At 41.0% G+C, this 15,377-nt stretch overlaps 1 protein-coding gene across 1 annotated transcript; it reads left to right on the forward strand.

Moving 5' to 3' along the window:
* The first annotated feature begins 8,917 nt into the window (after window positions 1-8,917).
* Window positions 8,918-12,946, forward strand: LOC143854868 (uncharacterized). Its single transcript, XM_077364986.1, has 10 exons — window positions 8,918-9,095; window positions 9,172-9,801; window positions 9,873-10,025; window positions 10,115-10,926; window positions 11,057-11,144; window positions 11,248-11,343; window positions 11,426-11,644; window positions 11,735-11,832; window positions 11,916-12,192; window positions 12,272-12,946. Exons 1-9 carry the CDS (start codon window positions 9,093-9,095, stop codon window positions 12,061-12,063), a joined length of 2,247 nt encoding a protein of 748 aa, XP_077221101.1. The 5' UTR covers window positions 8,918-9,092; the 3' UTR covers window positions 12,064-12,192; window positions 12,272-12,946.
* Window positions 12,947-15,377: the final 2,431 nt, after the last annotated feature.

Here is a 15,377-nt window from a genome sequence, read left to right on the forward strand (position 1 = left end):
ATTTTTTAAACATCTTGTGCAAATGGCACATTTTTATCAAATGGGTGTAAAATGATTGTGGAGGAGAGAACAACTCATTCTCTAGTGCCAAGATTTTTTATTATTTTTTTTGTGCTTATGAGAGAATTCACTAGCACATGCCTATCTACTGCTTTTCTTTATTTCAAAACCCTTCTGATTCTCCACTAATTGGCATCCTCTATGATGGCTCGGATCGTTTCCATCGAGCCGTCTCAGGCTCAGTTGGTTGGCCAATAGCTCGGCTGGACCAGACCCATGTCAGTTTAACACTCTCAAGCGCACGTCAATGAGTGGCGCCCATGTGTCACATTTTACATAAACCAGATGATAATCCAAAGTAAGCCAAATCAGAGTTTCATCCCATACACTGAGTAATCCAAAGTACGCCAAATCAAAGTTTCGTTCCATACATCGAGCACAGTGGAGCCATGCATGGCTCAAGCCAAGTCAAGACTAAGTGGTTCAATAATCATCCTTTGTGTCCTTCCCTAAGGGTCCATTTGGATATGCGGAATTTCCTCAAAATCCTGGATTGCAGACAAGAGAAGAAGGAGACTGTCTGTCGTTTGTTCTGATTTCTTGCTGTCTTTCTGTCAGCAAGAGAGTAGGAGATCATCCTATGTTTCTAGGTTTTAGAAATCTCAGGATGGGGGAGAGATTTCTAAAACCTGGATTTCTTACTTAAAATCCGAGATTCTAAAAGGAAGCGAAACGGACGGTCGCATTCTTCTCGTTTCCCATCCATGATTTTGAGGAAATCCAAGATTCTAAAATCCGTGTATCCAAACGGCCCTAAAGGCTATGTGGGACATCCAAAGCTTGCCACCAACTATGTGGCTACCTGTTAGACTGTTTACTCATATTACTCCTTTCTCTGTTGGATTCCTCTTTTATACTGGAAACAAACATAGATGTTTTTTTAGTTAAATCTTGCCCTGTTTTGAGTGTGAATCACAGTGTTCAAAATTATATACAGTTTTCAAAATCCTAATTTTAGGTTAGGGCGAAATTGTCCCCATGGAATTAAAAGTACTCACAAGATTAACTCACTCCTCTGGGATTTTTTTATAATTAAGAGTAGTCACAAGATTAACTCACTCCTTTGTGATTTTTCTTGATTTTGAGTTGGGCCCTTGTCATACTCTTTTAACACCCGCCCCCCCCCCCCTCTCTCATGATAAGAGTAAGGGGTGCAACATGAGGACTTCCCCGGAGGTCACACATTTTAATACTACTCTCGTCACAGTTAACTTTGGGGTTATGATGGAATCCAATTCATTTACACTCATATGATCATCAAGCTTATCTTATGCATTCAATAGAAAACCAAGGCATTGAATATGGAATATATAGGATTGTAGTGTTTGCAATTAAGGCAACTATTTTCTAGCTTAAGGACCTCTCTGCATGCTATCAAAGATTGGTCCTTAATTGCAAATACTACTTATTTTAAGTAATCTTATGTGCAGTTAAGACATCAGAGCCTTTTTGAGAGTCAAGGGGAAAAAAACACAGCCAGAGCAAGAATTTACATTTTTGAAGTGAGCCCCATTCTACTTTTGAAAAATACTAGACTACAAAGCTAGTGCACCATATAAAATCTCGTGAAATGGACGGTTCAGATCAATCTAGGGTGAGCCCAATATAAGTGGTTCCATTTCCATTTGCAAATGTTATAGGAAAATAGTAGGACCAATAGATGAGATTTTATATGGTGTAATCCCTTCTAGTCTCATATTTTTCAAAGAGTACTGTTCGGACCACAACATAGGATGATCTAAACCGTCCATGTGATGGAAAACATTGTAAATAGGATGTGCCCCAGAAATAATTTCCTTAGGATAATCCTACCCCTCCGATCTATAGAGGTTTCCATAATATACCGTTCCTCATAGATCGGAGGGTTGGGATAATCCTATAGAAATGATTTATTGGGCACAGCCTATTTACTTTATGGCCCATCACATGGACGGTTTAGATCATCCTATAGCGTCGTCCGTACAATACCTTTCGAAAAAAATATGGGGCTATAAGGGCTTAAACGATATAAAATCTCCCTATAAAGTGGCTATGGGCCTGAGGCCCTCTTCTCCATCTATATATAGGGAAATGTTATCAGCACTACTGCATTTTGATGATCTCACTTTTAATCCTCACTTTATTAAAAGTACGGTATGACCTGCACCATAGGATGATCCAAGCCATCTATAGATCAGAGGGTTAGGATCAATCTATGGAAATAATTTTTGGGGCATAATCTATTTAGGTTGTGCAAAGAAGCACGGGTACTCTTCGGAGGTCCACGTACCTGTGTTGGTTGCGTATCGGGTGCAGGTGCTCTTGGGTGCTCTTTGGGTGTGTACCGGGTACGCACCCGGGTTTGTGTACGTATCGGGTGCGCACCCGGTTCAAATTAAATCGAAAATTATAGATTTACAATATATGGGTTGTCCAAAAGGGGGGTTGAATATATCAAAATATCTATAATTTATATGTCCCATAATTAAAAACATAACAACTTAGAAGTAATATTAGATTTTGGTGAAGTAATATTAGATTTTAGTGATGTTATTATTATTTGATTGTTCTCCAATTAAATTGTTTGAAGGGCAAATGATGAGAAAAATGCAATGTTTTTTCGAAATTATGAAAAAATGGTAGTAATTTGTAAATTATTAAAAAATGGTGTGAGGTGAGAGAAAAATTGTATAAAGACAAAAATAGCCTTAGTTTAGGTTTTTACGTTTTACACTGTTTATACTTTTGTTTTTTACTTTTCACACGGTTTTTTTTTTACCTCTCTTCTCCGACGAGAACTCTCACCGCCGGTGGACAAACGACCGTTGTCACCGTCGTACGTCCGTGTGAATCTCGGTGACGCACCACCTACTCGCCGGAAAACATCCCCTCTCGCCGGAAATCTGCTTCGTCCACTATTCAAAGGTAATTTTTAAACATTTGATGTAGGGTTTTCTTAAATTTGGGTTTTTTTCGTGATGGGTTGGATCTCACGTATCTGAAGCTGTTTTAAGTACCTCATTGGTAGTTTGTGAGAGGGATTTGCATGAGTATGTAGTTTTGAAGCCTTTGAAATGCTTTGCAAGGGGTTTCATTTGTATGTATTTTGAAATTTTTGGATTTTAATGGGTTTTGATATAGGGTTTATATCAAAGGGTTTAGTTGGGCTTTGATTTTGTGTTTGAAAGGGTTTCGTTGAGGGCTTAAAATGTGAATAATGAGTAGAAAAATCATAGGAGATCTAAATCCCAAGGGGCATTGCGAATCTTCCGCCATTTTTCCTTCGCTAACGATTTGGGAGTATTTTTGAGAAGCAATTGCATTTTGAATCTGTGTCCTTGTATGTTCCTTCTCTTTTGGTAAATGAACTCAACACTAGTTATCTACAAAGCACCTACATGCAAATACACAGATATGTTAAATCAATGGGTTCTGGTTTTTCTATTATTTATACCCAGTTGCTATCTGATATTCTGTAACTTGGGATGGTTTAAGGTTCTCTACAAAAGCACATACATGCAAAAAAAATTTTGCTTTTAGAGTTTCATATTGGAAATGTTATTTTTAAAAGGTTAAATCATGAAAGCCCAATATTTAATTGTAGGGATTTAACTTTGCCAGACCTACTTACTTTTAGAAGCATTTACCAAAACTTTCTAGAGAGAGATGTCTTCACTTAATATCAGTTCCAAGATTAGCTTACGCTTCAAGTAAATTTAAGGAAGAAAGGAATATTTTCCATCTCAAACTTATGACAACCTATGCAACAATTTAGCACTCTAGCAAATGGAAATTGAAGTAGACAAGAACCATCTCAAAGTTGTTCTATATTACCCCCTCTCAAACTTGTTCTGTATTACCCCCTTCAATTCCATTAAATGTTTAATCCATGCCATAGTTTCAAAACTCCCCCACATCATCATGGACTCACCCAAGTCAACTCTTTTTAACTTGGCTGTGTTCTTGGCCAAGTCCGCGTTTTGTCCTACAAAGTCCATCAAAGCTCCTCTGATTCTCCTGATTTATGTGGGGGAGTCAACCGATTACTCAGTCTCATCAACCAAGTAGTCAGCCGCATCAACCAAGTCGACTAGGATTCACTTTCGCTGCATTTTCACCCCAAAACCTCGCTAATTGATCTTTACGGTGCTTCCTCTATCAATTAGATCCTTTCTTTATCCATAGAATCTAATCTTTTTCATTATCACAGTGGATCCTTAAAAAAACAGATGGATATCTCGTATCCGAAAACTAGCAGTGTACGGATTCTTATAGTACCGTTCGGGGAGTCGATAAGCTAATTCCCGTGGATGTCTATTTGCCGGGCGAACCTGCTAATCATGGAGCAACTTTGCCTGTATTTTTTCCCTTTTAAGATTCCCTCCTGTTCTTGAATTTCTTTTTGTTGGTTAAGGTAATGCTAGCCTCGAACAAACTTGATGATTTGAAGTTCTAATTGGCATTGTGATGAATATTTGTTGTCCCATTTTGTTCTTCAACATCTATAATGAAACTTTCATGTAGTTAATGTATTTTTTAAAAAAAAGGGAAAAATAGAGATACACCCCTTGTGGTTTGGCCATTTTCCACTTTTAACCTCGTGGTTTGGAAGTTAGCAATGACACCCCCTCAACTTTATGACATTTTTTAGTAGACCCCCGCTGTTGACGGTCCGTTAGTTTAACCTGACGGAATGAGTAAAACTAAACATGGTTAATATATTGAGGACAGAAATACCTTTATCACTGGTTTGAAGCCATTTGCAGAGGGATTAGGGTTACGCCATTTGCCACCGCCACCTCCTTCCACCGCCACCTTCGCCATCTCCGGCCACCGCCGTCACCTCCACCACAGACAATGAAACCCCACCCCATGGCTACATTAAACCCACATTTTAAGAAAGAGAACATTGATAAAAACAAAAAAAGCCCAAAAATATTAGGGTTTTTGTGGAAATCATGATATTTGGATGCGCTCATTAACGGGAAGACCACGAGGCTTCAGTGTACATATGCATAACTCGCAACTTCGTGTTGGAGGATGCTATGCCGTTAGGCCTACAATTTGCGAATGACTTTACACCCGTGAAGGTCGTAAACTTGGAGGCCCACCCTAGGGTGGAAAAGGTGTGGAAGTAAAGTTCGTAGAGTTCCATCAACCTCACGACAATGCCCTTGTACGACTACCAGGTGATACAAGGAATGGAGTTCTCATGTGCAGCAAAGGTAGGTAGTTCCCATACCTCATCTTGTAGTGGTAAGTACCATGGGCGAGTGGTTCCCATACATGTTCCCCATTGTACATACGAAGAATGGCAAGGATGGGAGAGTCTCAACCTTACAATTAGTTGAAGGCCCTATGATGGAAAGAGCAATATGGGCAAGAAGGAATGGGCGCTTGGAGTGTCCCAGTCGGTCGAAGACTCGATGGGAGGATCGAGCTCCTCATCGGAAGAATTGATGGAGGAATCGTTGAAGGAGGTGGTATGCTGAAGGAAAGAAAAGGACGTCAACGAGATTTGGTAGGGGAGGATTGTCGTGCGATGACAATTGGTCTCCCTTGATATCATTTTATAGGCCTAAATGAGGCTCAACCAAGGTTTTAAACTTCAGTTTTGAATTCGGTTTCAGTTGTGAGAGAAACAGAAATGTTTCGGTTCGAAATTTTGGTAAAAATCCTGTAAAATCATCAAAACCTATGGAAATGCTGGACATGTAAGATGAGATTTAGGAAGTGCTAGAATAAGCACAAATATCTAATCTCTGCTATTACGTCATCTTGCTTCCAAGGTCCTGACGATTTACTAGCAGCCCAAGCGATGGCGTTAGAGGAGTCCCCTTCGATGATCAGTAGCCCTAGTCTAGCATTTGAATACCATTTCAGCCCCCATAGTAAGGCACGGGCTTCTCTTGTTTTTCTGTCCTTGTAATCTTTGGAGTTTCGACCATCTTGGTCTTCTTCCTTTTAATGAAAGCTTAAACATTCAAAAAAAGAAGAAGAATTAAGGCATGTGCTTCTACTTCATTTGCATCACATATGCCCAGTGGTACAGAAAAAGATAAGATTTGTAAAGAATTTTTTTTAATGGCATGGGATTGTTTACCCATCGTAGTTACGGAAGATTACCCCAATCCTTACCCAGCCCGGGCTTCCTTTCTAGCTTCTGTCAAAATTGAATTTGATTGATCCAAGGGGTGGGGTGTACCACTTTAGCGAGGTTTTAGGTTTTCCACTCTTCTCCATGATAATCGTTGTCCGACCCCTTAGAATATCAGTCACCGTGTTTGTGGCTTTGAGCTTGTTCCCTCTTCCCCATAGTATAACAATCTTGATATTTAGCAGTATTCTTCCTATTTCTCTCTCGCGCTCCTTCACTATTAAGTTGTTCCTTATTTCCGAAGTTGACATATCAAAACAAATCGGACATTCTTCCATGTGAATCAACCAGCTTCGCCGAAAGGGCCTATACTCCAATTAAGAATGACTTTCTTGATTGATCCTTGAGATACCCTACCTATGCCAAAACTCTTGATAACGTGCATCCACAGTTGATAGGAGAATTGGTAAGTCAGCAGGAGATGATCTTAGGATTCTTTGCTGAAGTTATTGCCACATACCTGGTGGTGTCGTTGGTAACTTCCAAACCACGAGGTTAAAAGTGGGAAATGGCCAAACCACAGGCTTCTGTCTTAACTCCACCAAAAACAAGAAATGTAACACCAAAATAAGAACTCTTTATGCTCTGTATGGTTGCCAGGTTTTTTTTTGTTCCTGGGAGTTATGTGGGAGAAAAAAATACCCTCGGATATAGGTGGGAAAAAAAAAGTCGTAGAAGTATCCCGGTAAGATAAAAATCCCATGTTTGGTTATGTGGGAGAAAAAAAAACCCTGGGAGATATGGTGGGGAAAAAAAAGCTTTGTTTGGTTGCTTGAACTGTTGGGTAGAAAAAAATTCTTCTGAAGCTTATTTTTGGTTCCTGAGTTTATTTTTGTTCCTAGGGTTATCTTGGGATGGGATGACATTTCAATCATTACAAAAGTGGGATTAAAAATTTCACCCCACAAGTAATCATTACAAGAGTGGGATTAAAAAAAAACCTAGTGCTAAAAGGCAACCAAACATGGGATGGAACCAAAATTTAACTTACTCTCCATAACTGACACCACAATCACTCAAAACCAACTCCATTACATAGATGGGAGTGACCCTACGCGAAAATTAACATAAAGGAAAATAACTAAATAACTGGTACAGATTCTGCACGTAACAAGGATCCTCTATGTCGGCATTTTTCAATAGGTTCATCTGGTTTCTCTTTATGTATATAGTTCGAACCAATTTTAGTTCCAAAGGGTTTCAATAGTTTAATCTTTGGTTTGAAAGGGTTTCAATGGTTTAGGCTCGCATTTATGGTTTCAATGGTTTGCCTGGTTTCATTTAGGGTTTAAATGGTTGCATATAGGTTTTCAATGGTTTCATTTAGGGTTTCCATGGTTTTCAATGCTTTTCAATGGTTACATTGTTTTCAATTTGTTTGAAGGGTTTCAATTTTCTTGAAATTCACTGTGACTCGTACCCGACTCTCGTCAAGCAATTCTATGCCAATTACAGATTCGACAGAGATTTGAAGGTCTTCCAATCCAAAGTAAACAACAAAACCATCCATATGACAGTTGAAAAGTTTTGTGAAGTTCTCTCTCTTCCCACCACAGGCGACGAAATCTACTTTTGGCCCGGAACCATGGATGACATTAGTGACTGTATACATGATCCGGTCGCCGCCTATGGGCAGCTTGGTTGCCAAGGCCCACCTACTGACGGGTCAACGAACGTATCCTACAATTCCCTGAGCCCTATGTGCAAAGTCTTACACAAGATTCTGACGAGCAATATCACGCCTCGCGGAGGCAATGCTGACATGGTCCGGCCTTTTGAGGCTTTTATTATGCACCGACTTCTTCGCGGCACACCCCTTCACCTTGGCTATATCCTCCTTAGCTTCATGGAGGACACGAGGACGAAGGCCTTGGCTAGTCTACCATTCGGGATGCTTCTCACGCATGTCTTCAACCATGAGAAGTTGATACAAGGTGGTGAAGAACACCTTAGTCCCGCAACTGTGTTCAATGCTAAAACTATAAAGGCCATGCGGCTTGATATACAGGGCCCTGCTCCCCCTCCTCGTCAGCCGGCTCAGCGTTTTGCATCACAGGAGTTTGTTGCGCAGGAGCTTCGTGCACATCGTCAGCACCTTGACGCGCAGTTTACCGCGGTTCATCAGCTTTTACAATCCCATCATCAGGACCAATTGGCGACTCAGCAAGCTTTGACTGGGGTACGCACCGAGATCTCCACCCTCCGCCAGGACTTCGGCACAGCGGTCACCTCACTCACGGACCAGGTTTCTTCACTGACCAACTTGGTCCGCCATCTGTTGCCCCCAGATCATTAGAGCGTTGCTGTGGTTCATTTATGCTGATAGATGGATGTTATGTTTCTTTTAAATTTTTTTATTTTTTTTGTAATGGTTCATGGATGTTATGTTATATACGGGTTTCATATGTTATTATGGATGGATGGATTAAATGTTATTATCGTTATATTTCTGTGTCTTACTTGCATGGTATGTTTCTGATGGTTCTTATGAATTTGATGCAAGTATCTATATAGCTATGGTTGTTTGAAGTGATTTTTGGTGGTTTAAGTTTGAATGGTTTTGGTTGAGTCTCGTACGGTTTGTTATGATTGCTATTAGTTGGGGAGTCATATGTTGTTTGAACCGATGTTTGATTGTTTAAATTTGAAGGGATTAGGTACGGTTGTTATATATGGTGTTCATGATCTTTACGTCTGGTTGTTTCCAGTTATTTGGGGAGCCCTGTGTTGTTTAAAGTGATTACATATGGTTTCTCTATCCTTGTTGTTTCAATGGAGTAATACTGTGTTTGAATAGACTAATATTGTGTTTCAAGTGATTGTTGGTGGTTTCGACAGATACAGACGAAGTTAACAAAATTGTTGATCTTTCCCATCAATTGTTTCCATTTTCGTGATGGTGAGTAACTGTTATATTTTCCGTCTGCATCTCCTGCTCTTTCTCGCTCAATTGTTTAATAGTGCCATTTTTGCAGGCGAAATATGTCTTATCTAGATGCTGTCCGTCACGCTTTCACGAGTCCCTACAAAATATTCGGTTACGGGATGTGCATAGGAATTTCATAAAGGATACCCCATTTACAGATTTGATTCTGCATGAGGGCCTCGAAGATGTCGAGTTGCGGAAGAAGATTTTGACGACAATGGTAAATAAATGGGATCCCAAACGGAAAGCTTTTTGTTTGGGCCGCATCGTACTCCCATTTCTAGTTAGTGATGTAGCTAAAATATTAGGTTTAAGTATGATTGGGGAAAGGCCGCAATTTGATTGGTCTAGCAATGATACTGTGGATGGTTGGAGGTTTGGGGGTCCAACCGCCACCTTTGACGAGGTCGTCAAGGTTATTCATGCCGATATGGATTCAGACGAAGAAGACTTCGTGAAGTCGACTGTGAAGCATTTGATATTGTTATTCTGCAGCACTGTCTTGTTTGCGCAGAGGGACCATAAGGCATGTTCTTGCCTCTTCCCGTATATTGATCTGCAGACTATAGGAAATGTTGCATGGGCTTATCCCGTTCATGAGTTCTTGGTCAGATCATTAGATTCACATGCTGCACTCGGTGGAAAGGGACATATATTGGGTTGCTCTATTATTTTACAGGTAATTTTCCATTCATTGCATATAGTTTTTTTGTTTCTATCTTATGCGGATCTAATCTACTTTGATATCAGGTATGGCTATTTGAGCATACGACGTTATGGGCACCTAATTCTGCTGATGCGTATCCGCGTCTATTTAAGTGGACCGCTCAGATGAATACGAAGAAGATGGAGCATCAACAGTTGATTAACTGTATTATTCGTGGGACGGTGAAAGCCGCAGAGGTGAGAGTATAATGCATGTTGGTCGTTGTATGTCTTTCGTGTTATTTTTACAGTCGTATTTGTAATTAGTAATATGGAATGTATTCCAGGTGGTTAGGAGGGTCGAAGCTACGACAAGGGAAGAATCTCTACTTCGACTCGATGATCAACACGACGATGGTAGTATTCCTTGCGATTCAGTCGGTTCAATTGTGGTCCCAGTGGGGGATTGCATGGGTCAAACTCTGCCTGTACTGAGGGATCCAATGAGGCCAATTGCGACATATCAGAGGAGGGAACGAAGGACGAGAAGTACGAGAGGAAGAGGGGAACATGGGAAGTCCGAAGTAGATGAATCCGTTACAAATAGTTCATTGTTGGAGAGGTTAACCAGAGTTGAACGTGAAATGAGGGAGGTAAAAATTCATTTGTTCGGGAGAAATTCCAGAAAGAGGGAAGGTTTGGAGTCAGGGAATAATATCCCAACGAAGATAACAAGAAAGAGGGAACGAGAGGCCGACAATATGGATGGGGAAGCCGAGATAGTGACTGAGAAGGGGGAAGTAGGGGATGGTGTTTTTGTAGATGATATGGGGAAACACATAGTTGATGATAGCGTAGAACATATCTCTATTGATAGCCTAATTACTAGGGATGTCAGGGATGCTGCAGCTAAAATGGTTATCTTGGTTGACAGTCCTGATTTGAACCTCAGTAAGAGTAAGAAATCAAATAAGAAACAAGATGAAAAAGTTATTGGGAGCATTGAAAAAAATGTGAAGCAACGTGGAAGGAAGTTACAACCTAGTAGAGCAGTCAGTTCACCTTATGTCATAAGCAACCGGAAAAGCATGTATGCTCTTCGCAATATCACCGGGCCTGCAGCGATGAAGGTGGATGCATTGGCAGCGCTAGCACCTAGGTAAATTTTCGTACAACCTACATTGTTTTTTAATTCTAATATCTCCGATTAATTTCATACATAGGTTGTTTCAGTACAATTATATGACCAAAGGTACATAGAGGTAGGTGACTTTTTACTCGATTTGCAGTGAGAGAGTCATTCACAGTGATGGGTACCACATGTGTAAAGAAGACTTGCTTATACTAACCGATCGTAGAGGGTGGATATCATCTCCGGTAAGATGTTATATGGTTCAGTTAGTAACGTAAAGCGTGAATAATGCGTTGGTACACATATCTTCTTAAATTCCTTCTCGTTGACCTATGGTATGTTCTGTAGATTGTTAATGTATATACGGATTACTTGAACTTGCGGGACGAATATTGGCGAACAAAAAAAAAGGGATCATGCATTTGCCTTGCTACCCATCTACCTGTGAGATTAAATTAACTTATAAGTAATGGTTTTTGTTTCTGAAGCTGCGGGCAATTCTAACAAGGTGTTTTTTTTGTTGCAGCAAGTTATTCTTGACGAAAGATGTGAACGTCCCGATGCATGTTCCAGATTCCTAACTCGTGTAGAGAACACCCCTCTTCAAGAGATACGAAAAGTACTCATTCCAATTAACATTGATATGGTTCATTGGGTACTTCTCGTGTTGGATATGGGGCATCGTTCCTTCCTTGTTTACGATTCTCTTTACAGTCACACGGATTCTAGGAAGGTGCAACCCCTTGTGAGTACTACTCTTTACTTGATTCGTATGGCAATTATTAATTAAATTTTTGTTACTATTGCCCTAACGTACGGAATTCTTGATTTGTAGGTCGATTACCTTGTTAAATGGTTCAGAATGGTCAAAGACATTGATATAACTGCATTCCCCATTGATGTAGTGGTCGATCGGCCCCTACAAGGTAACAGGTATGTTACGTGCAATTACTTCAGTTTACGATACCTCCGTAAACGATTAATTCTTCTTCTCGGTTTTGCTTCATGTTTTGCAGCCACGACTGTGGGCTGTTCGTTTTGAAAGAGATGGAATACATTACCCATGACGCTAGCCTCGATTTCACCCAGAAAGATATTACGGCTATGCGAGCTTCCCTACTTTCGGAAATGTTGAATGGGGTCTATGGGAAAGTATCCCTATAAGTTGTTCACATTCTTACCTGGGAGTCATTGTTGTTGGTTGTACATGCATTAGAGTTCAATTGCTTGGCGGGTGATCCGATACTTGCTCTCCTCGTTCCTGAAGTAGGTGGCGGAAATGAACCTGCTAAGGTGAGTGGATATTTTGCACACAATTGGGAAACACCAAAATGTTCTAGTTATTCATTATGATAATTGTGCTTGTTTGCAGGTAAGGCTTGTTCCAAATCCTGGCTCTCTTCAGCGTTAGTGGCAACTTGAAGAAGTCGTGGATGAGGAATGGCTTCAACATCTGGTCCTTCAATAGCAACCTTCTGGATGAGGATTGATCTATTGCCACCTGCAAGTCTCCCTTGGGAAAATCTTTTCTATGATCAGAAATCCACCCCTTCATCTCCAAGCTATTCTGCCCCTACCAAACGCAAAGAAATCACTCCTGGGGAGGAAGAAAAATCTCAGCCGTCCGGACTTCCCGGATTCTATGTAGCTGTGGCTTGCTCCTTGCCTGGTGATCTGCCTCTCTGGTTGTTTGTTGCTGTCATGCTTGTTGGGGCTTCGAGCTTTGTTTTTTCGTTTTAGACTGTTTTTGCAGGTTCTGTCCTGTGTTTGGATGTTGTTGTTTGGGCTTCTTGCCTCTTTTTGTTCCCCCCTTTTATGTAAGGGGGTTGTTTTCAAACTTCATGTATATCTTTGGTTTCCATAAATATATCTGGTCGGGGTCCTGCCTAACCCCAGCTTACTCATAACAAAAATTTAAAACACAACAAAAACAAAAAAGCTTCTGAGTGACCAGGATCGGGAAAAAGCTCTTTCTACTGGGGTAAAGATGAAAAATGTAGTGGGGACCGGTAAACTGACATGTTCCACAATTCCACTCTTTTCTCCATCCGACACAAAAGATATGTGCTTTAAACATCAACTTCTTAACATTACGAGTTCACCACCCAAATGATCATCATTAATATATAATCTGAATGATCTTGCGCCACAAATGATGTATACATGTGATCAAGCCCATTGAATTGGTAGATCCTCGTGTAGAGTTGTACATGAACCCGGTCCTACACCATATATGCTGATGTACTGGAATTCCTTCGGACTTCCGATTGAACTTCGGACTTCCGAGTCGGAAATCCGAAGCAACTTACGGACTTCCGAATGAAGTCCAGTAAAGTTGGCAACTCTACTGGACTTATTACGGAAATCCGAGTATTGGATCGGAATTCCGCGTCGGAATTCCGATGGAAGGTACGGACTTCCGAATGATGTCCAGTAGAGTTGCCAACTCTACTGAACTTCCTTCGGCAATCCGAGTATTGGATCGGAATTCCGACCCGGAAATCCGAACAAACTTCCGGACTTCCGAATGATGTCCAGTAGAGTTGCGAACCTACTGGACTTCCGTCGGAAATCCGAGAATAGATTCGGAATTCCGTGTCGGAACTCCGAACCAACGTCCGGACTTCCGACGCGACTCCAGTAGAGTTGCGAAGCTACTGGACTTCCGTCTGACAGCCGACTATTGGTTCGGATTTCCGCATCGGAAATCCGAACTACCTTCCGGACTTCCGACGGGACTCCAGTAGAGTTGCGAACCTACTGGACTTGCTTCGGAAATCCGAGTATTGGATCGGAATTCGTCCACAGATGGAAGGATTACCTCGATTCGATGGACCTGATTATTTGAGCACACCCAATATATGTGACGCCGTATAAAATGAACGATTTAGATGATCCAAACAATGTGGGCCGACTGACTTTTCGGTAGTGAGTAAAACCAATGATATTGCCAACACCAATGATACATTAATGATAAGTTTTACAACAGTCACAGTCAGCTGTACAACCAATGTAATACTATAAGTCTATAATAACGTTTAATTTATACAAATTTTGTGTGAGTAAATATTTATGTGCAGTATGAAGAGTCCCAAAATCAATGCCACTTTGTACAAACAAACCAACAACTCCATCCCTAAGCAAAGAAAGGAGGTGCGAATGAGACACCGGACCTACAAGAAAAACATGCAACAATCAATAAAATGATGGGTTTGATAGAGAAATCATATCAAGTGAGTAATAATGGAACATACGTATTTTCTGTAGGTGCGGATGGACCGATGGGCGTCATATTTAACTGAAGATTTACAAGGGGGGGATTTTTGCACGTTCTTTTGTTGTGTCCAGGTTCCTCACATGATTTGCAGTTGTGATGTTGTCCAAATTGTAGCCCTCTTTCCATTCGTACTTTTTTGGGTCGTCCAGGCTGTCTTCTTACTCGTGGTGGCAACACTACTTCTAAAACATGGGATGGCTCCGGCCATTGTGTGCGATCTAAAGTAGGGTGAATCACGTCGTCATATGTAGTCCGATAAGTTGAAGCCAAAAACCAATCCTGGCGGTACCTATATTTGTCCAGCTTGTTGACTCCCATGGCTGCTATGGCATGCCCACACGGCAATCCCATAATTTGGAACAGACCACACGTACACGTTCTCTGCTCTAAGTCCACACGATCCGTATTAGTTGACGATATCACTTCATATTCATTCCAACTACACGGCCGGGGTGTGAACTTACTGCCATACAGACATGATCTGGCTAACCATTTTTCTGCATTATGGGTCAAATGCGTTGTCCATTCAGAAGCAGCCTTGCGGCGAAGGTGGAAGTACTCTTGTACTTTCCATCTAGTGTGATCGACTAGAGCCGCGATGGGTAACTCCCGTGCGCCCTTTAATACGTTGTTGAAGGACTCCGCTGCATTAGTTGTCAACATATTCCACCTAGACCCTTTAAAGTATACATTAGCCCACTTTTCTTTAGGAATCTCAGATATCCATTTCTCTGCTTTTGCGTTCTTCGCTTTAATACATTCTATCGTCTCCTTATAGTCTCTCTCCCTTAAAGCATATGCGGCTCTCGAAAAAAGTTTGCAAAGTATTTGGCTCTTAAAGGTCTTCAGGAAATTGGCATTGAGGTGACGAATACAGTAGCTATGGTATGATCCCGGCAATGCTTCGTCTATAGCTCTAGGCAAACCCTTCATCCTATCAGAGGAAATAGTGAATTCGTTGTTGTTTTTTTCGGCTGGTATCACCCTTTGGCGGAGTAAACGAAGAAACCATAGCCAGCTCTCATACATCTCATTCTCAACCACTGCATATGCTAACGAAAATAATCCACCGTCACCATCTACTGCAGTGGCAGCTAATAAAATTCCTTTATACTTGCCTCGCAAATGTGTCCCATCAATTAGTATCAGTGGTCTAATTGTTCGACTGAAGGCGCGAATGCTAGGGCCGAATGACCAAAAT

This window comes from Tasmannia lanceolata, unplaced genomic scaffold, assembly GCF_043159265.1.
Source record: "Tasmannia lanceolata isolate RefF3 unplaced genomic scaffold, GAP_Taslan_0.1 ptg000020l, whole genome shotgun sequence".
Classification (NCBI taxonomy): domain Eukaryota; kingdom Viridiplantae; phylum Streptophyta; class Magnoliopsida; order Canellales; family Winteraceae; genus Tasmannia; species Tasmannia lanceolata.